Consider the following 13,666-nt stretch of genomic DNA (forward strand, 5'->3'; position numbering starts at 1 on the left):
ACCAGCCGCCAACTGGATTTAACTCCATTCACCACCACTCTTTGGGCCCAGCTATCCAGCCATTTTTTTTATCCAGCAAAGAGTGCACCTATCCAAGCCTGCTTCTCCAGGAGAATGCTGTAGGAAACTGTCAAAGGCTTTACTAAAGTCTAGGTAGATAACATCCACAGCCTTTCCCTCATCCACTGAGTGGGTCACCTTGTCACAGAAGGAGATCAGGTTAGTCAAGCAGGACCTGCCTTTCATAAACCCATGCTAACTGGGCCTAATTGCCTGGTTGTCCTGTATATGCCATGTAATGGCACTCAAGATGATCTACTCCATAACCTTCCCCAGCACCAAAGTCTGACTGAGAGGCCCCTAGTTCCCCAGATTCTCCTTCTGGCCCTTCTTGTAGATGGGCATCACATTTGCTAACTTCCAGTCAACTGGGACCTCCCCAGTTAGCCAGGACTACTGAGAAATAATGGAAAGTGGCTTGGTGAGAACTTCCACCAGCTCCCTCAGTACCCTTGGGGGGATCCCATCTGGCCCCAGACTTCTGTGTGTCTAAGTAGTGTAGCAGGTCACTAACCATCTCCCCTTGGATTATGGGGGCTTCATTCTGCTCCCCATCCCCATCTTCCAGCTCAGGGAGAACAACTGGTCTTACTATTAAAGACTGAGGCAAAGGCGGCATTAAGTACCTCAGCCTTTGTCACTATGTCTCCCCCCATGTCCAATACAGAACGGAGATTCTTCTTAGCCCTCCTTTTGTTGCTAATGTATTTATAGAAACATTTTTTGTTGTCTTTTACAGCAGTAACCAGATTAATTTCTATTTGGGCTTTGGCCCTTCTAGTTTTCTCCCTGTATAACCTCATGACATCCTTGTAGTCCTCCTGAGGACTACAGATTTTATCTCGAATGTCATTTGACTAAGTTCCCTTGTTACCAAACCTTATTATCTTTGGCCAAGGTATTTTTATTAAAAAACAAAAGAAAAATGAAGAGAGTAAGTTTTGATATGCTCACTCATTTCTCATCAGACAGTACACAGAATGCACTTAGAAATATTAGTGTTTTCTTACCTTCTTTTCACCTTCTGATTTCTCCCAGAACAACATTGCTTCAAGAAAGTTGTTCATGTAATTTATGTTGTTCTTCCCCTTTTCAACAGCACCTGTAGGGTAAGTCAAAGAAACAAATGCCATATTCATTAAAATACCAGTTAACCAGGTGATTCTACATACATAACGTGACAGTTGTGTAAAGAAAATTTAAATAAATTCTTCAAGTAGTATAATTCCTCTACAAAGATCATGTACCATACCCAGAGCAAAGAAGTTTAGACAGTAATTCCTAGTCACCTGCAAGTACTGATAAAGAACAGAGTCAATATACATAATTGTATAATTAACAAAGTTGTTCAGGCATTAAACAGCTTTACGATGAACTTTTATTAAAATAAAAGAATCAGTCTGTTCAGCTGAGTGTATCTGTAAAATGCAAAACCCCTCCAAAATTAATTTGATAACACTAAGCCATTATTGGCATCATTACTACAGTTTGTACATATTAGAAGTGGACTAACTGGTTCATGAGAAGGAAATTCAGGAAAATAACCATGAATTAGGTGGACAATCAGTGATTTAATCTGGAAGGAAAGTGTCCACACAAGGGATTAAAAGGGCTTTACTAATCCACTTCAGAAATTAATTCAAAATAGCTTTCCCGAATATCCTCACATAGGCAAGGCTACTTATTTATAGAATACCATAGTATCTAGGTGAATAATAACTACCCTATTGTTATTTAATATATTAAAAAATGCCATCATATTTTTAAAGTAGCTAGCAAGCAGATTTCATATGTGTGTGATCGAATATTACAAACATAATTTAACTACATAGACTAAACACAGGTCTAATATATTAGGTTCTGCATAAAACCTCTCTTCAGTATTTAAGCATCATCACTTGCTTTCCCTTGGAACTCTATCACAGATCTAAATATTTTTGAGCGTTCTGTCAATATTCATGTATCCATGGGCAGCGATCCAGTGTCCCACATAATCACTGACTTGTTTTTACTGGTTAAAAGTGTATGCTAAGAGAGAAGTATTTTTTCCTTAGGAAAACTCAACCACAAATGCTTTATGGTAGACAAGTGTTTCTAACTTCTGTAATAACTTCTATTGCTGTTATCTCCTATTTCTTGGCAAGGTCAGGAAGAGTTGACTCAGGAACACAGGAAGAGTTCACAAGAGTTACAATTACAAGTTCACTACCCTGTAATCAAACCTTATAAAGGTAGCCTATTTCAGTGAGAAGTATACATAGTAGAACGCTACGCTGGGATCAGTAGTGTGGATACAACTGTCTAGTGAAAAGCTGCTGGAAGAAAAAAAGTTACATAAAAACCCTTTCACCATCTTACATTGAAATCTCTCTTTTATTGAAAAGTAAACATTCTTCGTAGGATCTTCCCGAAGGGGCAAAAAGGGAAGAGGGGAAAAAATTCTGTCCTGAGCTTAAAAAGAATGCAGCATTATCAATACCTTAGTGCCCTCCCTAAATGTACAAGCAATTACATGCAAACTTTTAGTTACTTAAAGGACTGGGCAGCATACCTCTTACAATCTGGAAGAGTACTCTAGGTATTATATAATAAAACCATAGCCTAGTACACAAACTTAGGAGAGGAAGAAGATAAAAATCACATTAACAATTTCTGCAAAATATCAGATACAAATACAGGCAATGGAATTCATAAGACAAATGCAACGTCTGTGGGTCAGTTCCTACAAAAATATTAATTGTTCAGAAACTTAATGAATTATGTAAGGCTCCAACATTCTAGGCTACAGAAGTAGGGAGTTCTCTCTCCCCTCACCCCCAACTCTTACCTTGAGGTACAGACATATCACGCATAGATGGCACTGAAGTAAGTTGAGCAAGCTGCTCTTTCAATTTCTTCACCTCAGCTTGCAGCTGGCTCACATTTCCTTGTGTGTCTTCATTAACCACAGCCTTTCATAAATATGTTAAGAGAAAGTTAGGAAAAGGTACAAATAAAAATCTTGTATTTTATAGGATAAGAGAAAACTCAAAGACTGCAAAGCAGCAAAACTACTGAGAAGTGTTTCCATCTTAGGAAAGAAAGAATTCATGGGAAAAGCAATGTTCCATTTCCTAAGAAACCAGCAAGCTGCACTTCAGCTAAAAATATGGGTTAAAAATTTTAATGTTTTCTGCAGAATTCCATCTGGAGCTTTTTGACCAAAGCAGTATACATCGAAGACAGTAGTTTCCAGCCAGATGCCAACATACTTTCAAAACCCACGCATGAGAAATTACATCTTGGGTATTAGCATATATAAAAACTAGATGCACTGAAATACCATTGAATTTTAACTTTGTATGAAAATTTTAATTTTTAGTACAGATTTACTTACTTTTTACTTTTTTTCCAATGAAGTACTCTAAGAACAAGCAACAAATATACACTTTTATCAGCCATTACCTACTCCCCAGCTGTTGTATTCTATTCATAACCAAAAGAAAACAAGGCCTTTTCAAAAATCATTTATCATAAAAAAAAATTAGGAAAGCAAATTTAGTATTTTAAAATAAGTTATATTCATTAAAATTAGTGAAAGCACAAGACCATTTCAATAAAGCAACCCTGTTTGCAGATGTGTAGTTTACATGAGAAGAAATTGTTTTTTTCAACAATAAAAACATTGAGGAACTCTTACCTTGTTTTTAATCAACTTTGCTCGCTGAGCAAAATTTAGAGTGGAGAGTGTTTCACCGAAACACCTGGATCCCGGGTGAACATTTGCAATAATACATGTTTTTGCATTACCACCAAGGGAATCCTATTTAAAAAACATGGAAGTTAGCCTTATTTGCATGTTTTTGGTGACAGCAGGAAGCCATCACCTAAGAACTACTGTGTATCATTTCAAACAAATTGCAGAAGGGATTTTATTTAACAAAGCTGCATGCTAGTCAGGTTTCTGAAATTTTATTTCAACTGTGGGTATAAAGGATATGACTGTAAATAAGGACTTTATTTGGGTTTTCAAAACACTGACTCTATACTACTTATCAACAATTTGAGTGTTTTTTGGAGGGTTTTGTTTGTTTGTTTGTTTTTTACACCTGAACAGGAGGGAGATAAAAGAAAAAATGGAAAAAAAAAAAATCAGAGAATACAGCAGATATTTCACTTTAATCTTGGTACTTAGCAGATTGGTATTCGCAGTATTTTGAACATCATCTAGCCTGTTGATTGTTCCAACCTATCTTCTAGTGGCAATTGCCAAACACACACATTCTTGACCAAGGGTAAGAAAGGAACCTCTCCCTTTAACATGCACAGTCTTCAGATATTTCTGTGCTGTTAAACAAGCAGCTTTCAAATCTCTGGAGAACGCAGCAGTTAGACCTAAGACTAAAAGTCTAGTACTACAAAATAGACCACAAGCCTCATCCGCATTCTCTCTCTCTAGTAGAGAAGGTCATGTTTGTGGACTTCTTTGCAGTAGAGCCAACTAAAAAAAAATAAAAAAATAAGACCACTTAAGAAAGTAACAGCTCATACAGTCGCAATTCTCTCCCAATTTCTGTGTCTTTTGGGTTGCACTGGAAGAATATAATTCTTCAGAGGTTCATGATTCTAAGATATACATAGAAAAGGGATGGAATGATCGGGAAATTTTGCTATAATCCCAATGATACTGTGTTGTAACACAAATGCTGTATTATGTTCAAGTGCTATATTATAATACAAAAATGTATTACAGATATTATTCATTACTGTTCACAGAATTTTGGTGAGTGCTGGCATCCAACAAATCTTTGACTGCTTCCATCTTTGTTTTCTGTTCATCTTGAAAAGAGCCCATAAGCTCTCAGATAGGAAACTGTAAATTTATCTAATTCTTAACATTGTACCAACACAGTACACATAGGCTAATTTTGGAAATCCTGTCACATGTTTCAACACATCTCTAAATATTACATTGTGATACACAGTATTTCCCAAATAATAGGGATGAAAACATACGCTACCTTTTCTTTAAAATTTGCAAATAGGTAATAGGAGATTATGAGCATAAATAAATTTGTCTTCAGTTAATAGCAACAAATTAGCTAGACATCTGTTTAGGTAAAAAGATATTTTTCAAGCCTTCTTCCACCCGCCCAATATTGAAACAAATTTTTAATGTGCCCGAGTTCAGCTTTTTAGAGTAAAAAAAAAAATAAAAAAAATCAACCCAAACAATTTTTTTTTCCCTGCATACCAAGTAGCATATAAAATCCAGAGCATATATATTACCCGTAACAGAAAAGTGAGCTTGGAATCCCGGTAACAAATGTGCCTCTGTTTTCCATTACCCACATCAACAAGTGCTGTGATTACTTGGCCCAGGCAACTTAGTGATCGATTTATGTTACCTGCTTCCTGAGAGAGAGAGAGAGAACAGATTTGGTGGGTGGAGCAGGGCAGTACATCCGAAAGGAGAAAGATGCCACAGATATTACAGAACCAACCTTTAACCTCAGTCCTTCTGTATGGGTGTCTTTCTGTCTCTCAGATCCTGCCAAGTCTACCAGGTTGAGCAGGGAAGACCGAATGTTAACAATCTCTTTGTTTTTCTCCATAGATTCCACCGTGATAGTGAAAACTGCATGTGATCTTGAGGATTCTCTGTTCATTGAGGTCGATGCTACACGACGGTTTCTCCACCCCATAGTTAGTACCTAAGCACAATAAAGACATCAAACAATATCAAGTATCTCAGACTGTACCCAGTATTTACATACATGTGATGTAAATGGTAGTAAGCATATTTCAATGCAACGGCCTTTAAAAATCTGAAGGACAAGGACTTTTTTCCTTTTATCCAATAAAAGTATTTTAAAGGTGAAAAAATTTATTAAGCTTGACTGTAGCTATAAACACTAATTATAATATTCACTTCTTTCCTCCAGAAATGCCATTATTGTTTGAAAACAGTACACAGGGAAAAAATATTTAAAGTCACAAAAGTACTATGTGAACGCCTCATTTATGGAGAAATAAACCTGACAATTTCTGGAACACACATGCTGCCTGATTAGCAGAAGATGTACTTTTCTGTTGCTATTTCAGAGATGTGTAGGGCAAGCATTAGGGAAAGATTACTGTAATTGCAATTCATATACTCCAAACTCCAGAACTACATGATTTCTTACATGTGTGGGATAGTCAGAAAGCATTGCCTAGAAACAGATTTTTACACTGTTTTTTGGAAGATAGAGATAGGGGAAGAGGATGTCACAGACATTGTGCAAAAAATACGTGCTTTAATCAAAGAGGAATATTTACCAAATAAGCATCAAGATAAATAGTCCAAACATTAAAAAGTGACAAAAAATACCTGGTATGCTTCAGCAGCAGATGACAACACCTGTTCAACAGCACCATCCACAAAGACTCCCTTCTTGATGTGTTCTCTGAGAAACAGTCCAGCTGAAGCAGAATCTAGCAAGTCAAATATCTGTTCATTGTAGATTTCAATAAATGAGCATTTGCAGAGAAAACTCTTTCCACTGCCAGCCTGAAAAACACAATAATTTACTCTATAAACAGATTGGTTTTATTAAGTCTGGCATTGTTATTCGTTTGCATATATAGTCTGCATATGATGCACTTCTGATGCCCAGCTAACAGTCAACATCCAGAAACCCAGATGCATTTTTAGACTCAAAATATAAGCACGCTTTTGTCTGAACAAAGTGTACTATAATTTGGCAGAGTACTAAATGCAAGCATTTCTCATTAATAAATTTGATGCAAGATGACAATAATCCTGGAAACTTAACTGCTTACCAAACAGCCTGAGCTAATCTTTAATGTGAGACATTACTTTCACTGCAATAATAAGTATAAAATAAATGTACCTTTTCTTTTTCACGTTCAATTAGAAAAAATAAGTATTCAAAGCTCCGTGGAATTACACCTCTCAGACTGTGAGTGAAATTATCAGAATCAGAAGGTCCTAAAGAGATTTTTAATTAAAAAAATAATTAATTAGTACTACTCAGGAGTAATGGTTGACCTTTTCAAGATGTCATTACAGAAGACTTCAGCAACCAGATTTTAGTCAGAGTATGGCAAAACCACAGAAGAAATGCAATAAAATCAACTTTCAAGATCTAAAATAATATTCCATAATCAGGTTTACATGTAGTCTAAATGATGCTTGTGAAAGTTTATTTTACCTGTCCTTAGGTTACCTAAGTCTAAAATAGTATAAACTACTTCAGACTTCCATAAAAAACATGTACAGATGTAGAGGTATGCCAATACAGCTACCTTAACCCTGATTTGAAGAACCAGAAAGATGGAGTGGATTTGTTCCCATGTTTACTTAATTTCTCAAAAACATGTCGGCCAAAGTGGTTTTGGTTATTTCAGTAATTTTCTAATGGCAAGCACAATATTAATGCATTTAAAATCACCACTGTATGAAGAACATGATTACAAGGGGTTCCCCCTTCATACACAGAGGCCTTAAATTCCTAGTTGGATAGGAAGCAGTTATTTTGAAAACCTCAATATATTTCAACATGGAAGACCCTTGCATACTAGAATATTTTTCTACACATGCAAGGGATATCAGCCAAAAAGGGAAACCAGTAGAATACTAATTTTTGAGAAAATTTACTAAAAGTGTCTGATTTAAATGAAAAGTTTCTCTCCTGTTAAAAACAGAAAAAAAAAAAAATCTACATCTTCAAAAAGGTAGAGGAGAGTACCTATACTTCACTTTTTTGGTATAAAGCAAGAACAACGGCACTGAGCACTGCACCATTTCTTAAAACTTAAAGTTATCTGCAGGAAGACAAAAATCTAAATCATCCCTGGTGTTTGAGCAAGACAACATTTCAACTTAAGACAAAAAAATTTAAGAAACCACTGAAAGATTAAGCTTTCTCATGCACTTACCCATCATAGTAAAGGTTTTTCCTGACCCAGTCTGGCCACTAACAAAACAAAACAAACCAACCAAACAAAAAAAGGTCAGTTAAAGCTCTGAATTTTTCATTAATCTGCATCTTTTAAGGAGAACTTACAACTTAAAATGAAAAAAAAAAAAAATTCTTCTAAACTGAAAATAAAAAAAAAGACAGAGGCAACCTGAGAAATCAGTCAGCTAAAAAGATATAAAAATACAACAGAAAATTTGACCATGAAATTCTGTTTAGATAAATCACCTTTTCTCTCCCCCGCCACCCACCATTTTCTTCCTTATTTCTGTTGGAAATGGAAATAGTGGAACTTAGCTTTAAAATGAAGGCTTTCAAATATACATATTAAACTATTTTTTTGGGTAAATCTTTTGGGTTTGTGCCACTCAGTAGTGCACATAAGCCCAAAAAGAGAAAAATACTTGTAAGTCAAATATATCCTTTTTTATAAACCATAGTTATTAATCATACTAGAGAAACTCACTTCATTTTTGCACATTTGTATATTGTAACAAAGTAGACTTCATGGTTTTGCAATGCTAGGTTAGGCTAAAAAACCCAGTAAGGTTTTGATTAGATCAGTCCTTCAAGTTAGCGTTTTTGACCAAAGTGCTTACTCAGTTTTCAATATGAAAAAATATTGACAGTTAATATAATGATATTCATACTACTAGTCATGGATATATTTCTACCTTGAGAACACTTTTGAAAGTTAAAATTATCATTCATGACTTTTCCCACAGGCAGCTAAGACTCACTAGAGAGTTGAACTTCCCAAATATCAAGTTAAACCAATTTTCATTCCATTTTACTATGGACATACTGAAAACAACTAGGTTTCTCTTTAACAGTACAATAAAGCTTCTGGTTTTTAGACAAACAATAGGAAAATTGAAATGAGTTTACACTCCACATTTTTGGCCTTAAGTATTAGAAGCATAACACCTACCAATAGATTCCTCTGAAAGAGGAATAAGGAGTACTCTTCAATATTGGAAGAAGATTCCCTATGTTATGCTGCACTAAGGAAGTACTTCCAAAGTTTACTGTAACATTAAACAGACTCTGGCACTTAAAACCACAACTACTAATTAACACAATCTCCTCTAATGTTGCAGTTGCTATGAAATACCATTAAATGACTTACTATGCAAAGATGGTTCCATTGTAGCCATTCATACAAGATTCAACAATATTTTTGGCCACACTTGAGAACACTGACTCCTGGGGACAAGGGAAAGAGAAGGCACTTGGCACCACTCATTTAAGTATCTCTTCTATCAGTGTTTTCTATGCCATAACTTTATAAAGTTTAAAATAGACACATTCCTTAAAAATTAGACATGTATCATGACCCCTGGAGTTCTCACAGCAAAAATATACGTCTCAATTCTTTGTGACATAGATCACTCCTTCTGAAAAGATTTTATTCCTTGATAAACTGAAAGAAAAATAATAAAACTCAGCACCATAGTAACAGCTTTCAAATATGTATTATATTACATTTGGTCCAGTGTTTTTGCTTATGTTATTACAGTTTATACCATCAGTAGGTCAAAATTGAGCCTATGACACTTTAATGAATCTAGTTAACTTTGAACATTTGCCACTTCACAATGGCATATTCAACAAATATGCACAACTGTTAGCCTCATATATTTTCATGTATTTCTCTTAGACCTGCAACAAGAGCCTAGCTACAAATAACAGCCCACAGTGGGTGGGGGTTTTGGTTTTTTTAAACAGGAGTTAAATGGAATTGAAGTCTTAAGAGGAATTAAAGTTAAGTTCAGAATTTCAAGCACAATATTATAAAAATTAAATTGAAGAATAGTCCTTCCAGTATTACATGTCCCAGATGAACAATGCACCTGTTTAAAAGGCAAATGTATAAGAAGGAAATACAACAAATAGAACATAAACTCATAAGTTCCTCATATACAAATCACTTCTTTACTACCAGCTACTGGCTGCCAGTTATTTTTATGTTTGTCTCAACAGGCGGGTTTATTTTCCGTCTGTGGTGTTACTGTAAAATTTACAAATAGAAGCCTCAATTTTAATGCAAACTTTTTAATTAAAGAAATTAATAGTTTAAAAATACATTAAAACTATCAGAGACCAGAATTTAGTGCAACATTTCTGTACTATAACTACATATTACCAGCCCGACCACTGCAAAAAAATAAGACCTAAGGCACTACATCTTTAGAAAGGTTTAATATAGCAGTTGCCAAAATTTGAGGAAAAACTGCAATACCATTACAAGATTTTGGAAGTTATTACCTGTGTTGTTTCCATATTTGCAACATAATCAAAAGTGAAGATCTTTGGTTCAGGCTTCGAATGCAGACGGATGGTGTTTGATGAAAGAACAGATAAACACAAGCCTTGATCTCCATCCGTTAACACAGTTCCCTCTGAAGTGGGACGTACTCTAACGTAAACTTTGATAGCATCACCTTCAATACTAAATGAATATTTATGCATTAGATTACTCCAAAATAGATCTATCAGCTGTTTGATAAAATGAAATCACAAATATCAGATTAAGTGAAGTCTTTCAAAGGTTTTCCCTGCAAATATGCTACTTGTAGCTGTACATAGCAATTCACTACTAGCCACAGATTTATTACAGGTAACGGTGTGGCAGATTTAAAAACAAAGAACACGAAGTTACTAGAATTTATTGCTGTTGCATGCAACTTCAGCTCTAAAACAACACATTTCACAGTGAACTTGAGATAGATAAAACCAGTATTATAATAAGGGTTTCAGTAGTTTCTAAGACTACAAGGCTTCAAGCACCCTTCTTACTACTGAAGTTATAAAAGACTTCACAAATGGAGGAGATAATGCTACATTCCAGCAACCAATTCTTGATCCATGAGTCCAATGAAATATAGCAGCACCTACATCTAAAAGCTCCCTGACCTATTTCATCACATTTATCAGTGGATGCACCAGTAAATTTAGGTTGAATAAGTAACTGTGCATGACTATTCTATTAAAGCTTTGAGGAGTTCTGGTATAAATACCAATATAATATTAAAGAATTAAGTTCTTGCATGAAGTGGTAGCAAACTTGGATTTACTTTACTTCATTCTTTCCCAAAAGGCAGTTATAGCACGAGGGTCTTATAACTGTTACACATTTTTACTTTCGATGAACAAGAAAAAGGAACAGAATAGTTTTAAAAATGGGGGAAGGACTTTGTGACTGAAATTTGGGGTTGGAGAGTGGCAAAGAAAAGGGCTAAAAAAGAACAGGAAGCAGCTGAGAAAGGGAAGATGTTATACTGGATTTAAGACACACCACACTAACTTGCCGAATATGTTTTCATTAGGTAATATTATTCTGATTTGTGGCAGAAACTGTTTATATTTGGAGGATGACTTTTTGTTTTTTGTTTTAGCTTAGGACTTCCTCACAGAATTTAAGATCGTCATGGAATATCTCTTCAAGAAATTCTAGACTCTAGCTGCAGAGATAGTGGACAAATGAGAATTTACCACATGGTAGCATTCCAAGAGGAATCAGACATCTCAGGACAACACTTTTGTTTAGAGAACTGTTTTTTTGTTTTGTTTTTTTTTAAACCTATAAGGAAGTTAAGAGAGAAAGGCAACAATCTTGTGCAGGAAAACATTGAAAGAAAAAACTTTAAATTATTTCACAAAGTTACACTAGGTTTTGTTTGCACTTTTTGTGCAATGTGATTATTCATATATGGGAACTGGCCAATACTACTTTACCTAGGTGAGTTCAACAAAGGTAATGCAGAGTCACGGAAATCTCCTATAAAAGTGAAACAGACACACAAAAATTAAACAAGATAAAATTACTGCTCAAAAAACCCCTGTTTAAATAGAAAATACTGTAAGCAGTACTGAGGGAGCTAAATGGAGAGTCTTATAAATATCAATTTCATGCATAAATCAGAACTGCACAAAAATATTTATTAACCATCTTCCTTTGGCAGAAAGTTTGCTGTTTCTTGCAAAGGTAGAGGAAGCTCCTGTCCTGCAATGTGACTAGTCTCTTAAATGACTATACACAAGGTTTTGTAAGTGCTTTAGAGCATTAACATAAATGTTATTACATATTCCCCTTATATTTATATAACAATACAGCATGAATTTATATAACAATACAGCATGAATTTATATAACAATACAGCATGAGATAGTTTTACTGATGACTGAAAAAAAAATCAATTTTCTAAACATGCACAACTCAGTAGCTATATTACTTTCACTTTTATGAAGTAATACTGAGCACTCTGTAATCCATAAAGCTCTCCTGTATGTATAAGCATCATTTTGCACAGCTTCATATTTCAAGGAGATGGCACATATCACCCCATAGGTAGATACGATGACTTATTTTTTACTTAAGGGTGAATCTGGCACGAAATTATTTCACATAGGTTAGTCAAAATACTAACTAACATAATCAAGTTTAAAAAATGAGTAACGCGACAATGAAAGGTGATTTACCAAAATATTCCAATAATAAAGACCTTACAAAGTCTCTAAAAGTGCACAGGTTTTAGCGTAGGAGGATCCCTTCCAAAGTAGAATTAATAAAGGTGTGCAACGGTACTAACCTTCTCATTAACATGCATACTACACTAATATCCTGCTGCTGCTAGGCAAGCCTTACTGCTTTGATTCACACAATAACATCTGAGAAATGTTCTAGCTTCTAATTCAGTTGTTTATTCTTCAAATGCACAAGGTATCAAAATAAGCTGGGACAAGAGAAGCAGCACATTTTGGAATGGCAGTCAGACTGATAGATACCTGCACAACCTGTACCTTGGGAAATGACCAACTCTCAGCTAACCCTTCTTAGCTCCCATTTTAAAGAGCTGCTTTCACTTGAACGCTTGGAAGAGACTATAGTTACAAACATCACAGCTAATTAAAACTCGATAAAATTACAGAAGACGAACTGATAAACGCGGGACGGCTGACAGTAACAAGGTTTGTAAAGCCTTCCGGTTCGGGAGGGCTGCTTATACGAACCGACCACGAGAATCCTTTGGGGACATCAGTGCCAGAAGGCGCTTCTGGAGGCAGAGGGTGGGGGCTGACCCCTCTCCCTGCCCCTGCTCCCACCCCACCGCCCTTCCCCGACACCACCGGGGGCAGCGCGGCTGCCCTGCGGGCACTCCCGGATGGCACCGGCCCCCTCCGTGGGGCCACCGAGCCCAGCCAACACGGCCATAGCTCTCCCCGACCCTGTCAGTTCTTACGCCTGGGTGATACCCCACAGGAGGCGACCAGCCCCAGAGGGCAGAGCCGTCCCTCACCCGGCCAGCGGCACTGGCTGCAGCGCGGCCTCCCTCACCGAGCCGCCCCGGTCCCCTCCTGCTCCCCGCACGGGTGGGGTGGGGGACACGGACGACGACATCCCTCAGCCCCTTCACGGCCGCGCAGCGCCACGGCCACCCCATCCCTCCTCACCTCTCATGCCGGGAGCCATGATCCTCGCCGGCCCTGCCGACCCCCACACCTCCCCGCCCACCGACGGCCTCTCTCAAAATGGCGGAAAGTTTGAATTTGGCGCTAAGGACCGCGACGTGGCCCCGCCTCCTCGTCGAAGCTACCATGGGCGCGGCCATTTCGCTCTACATCCTACCCCGCTCCGGCTT

The 13,666-nt window shown here is 36.8% G+C and overlaps 2 protein-coding genes across 2 annotated transcripts in view; one reads left to right on the forward strand and one right to left on the reverse strand.

Moving 5' to 3' along the window:
• The window catches only part of KIF15 (kinesin family member 15), a 38,831-nt gene extending 25,195 nt beyond the window's left edge, over positions 1 to 13,636 (reverse strand). The window contains 13 exon segments of the mRNA XM_049817201.1: positions 1,071 to 1,162; positions 2,888 to 3,011; positions 3,740 to 3,862; positions 5,329 to 5,454; positions 5,544 to 5,753; positions 6,413 to 6,592; positions 6,936 to 7,033; positions 7,984 to 8,021; positions 9,154 to 9,230; positions 10,293 to 10,476; positions 11,763 to 11,805; positions 13,479 to 13,551; positions 13,553 to 13,636. Of these exon segments, the coding sequence (XP_049673158.1) occupies positions 1,071 to 1,162; positions 2,888 to 3,011; positions 3,740 to 3,862; positions 5,329 to 5,454; positions 5,544 to 5,753; positions 6,413 to 6,592; positions 6,936 to 7,033; positions 7,984 to 8,021; positions 9,154 to 9,230; positions 10,293 to 10,476; positions 11,763 to 11,805; positions 13,479 to 13,551; positions 13,553 to 13,636 (1,452 nt within the window).
• The window catches only part of ZDHHC3 (zinc finger DHHC-type palmitoyltransferase 3), a 435,152-nt gene that overhangs the window by 91,735 nt on the left and 329,751 nt on the right, over positions 1 to 13,666 (forward strand). The window lies entirely within an intron of this gene.

Source organism: Accipiter gentilis, chromosome 14, assembly GCF_929443795.1.
Source record: "Accipiter gentilis chromosome 14, bAccGen1.1, whole genome shotgun sequence".
NCBI classification, from domain to species: Eukaryota; Metazoa; Chordata; class Aves; order Accipitriformes; family Accipitridae; genus Astur; species Astur gentilis.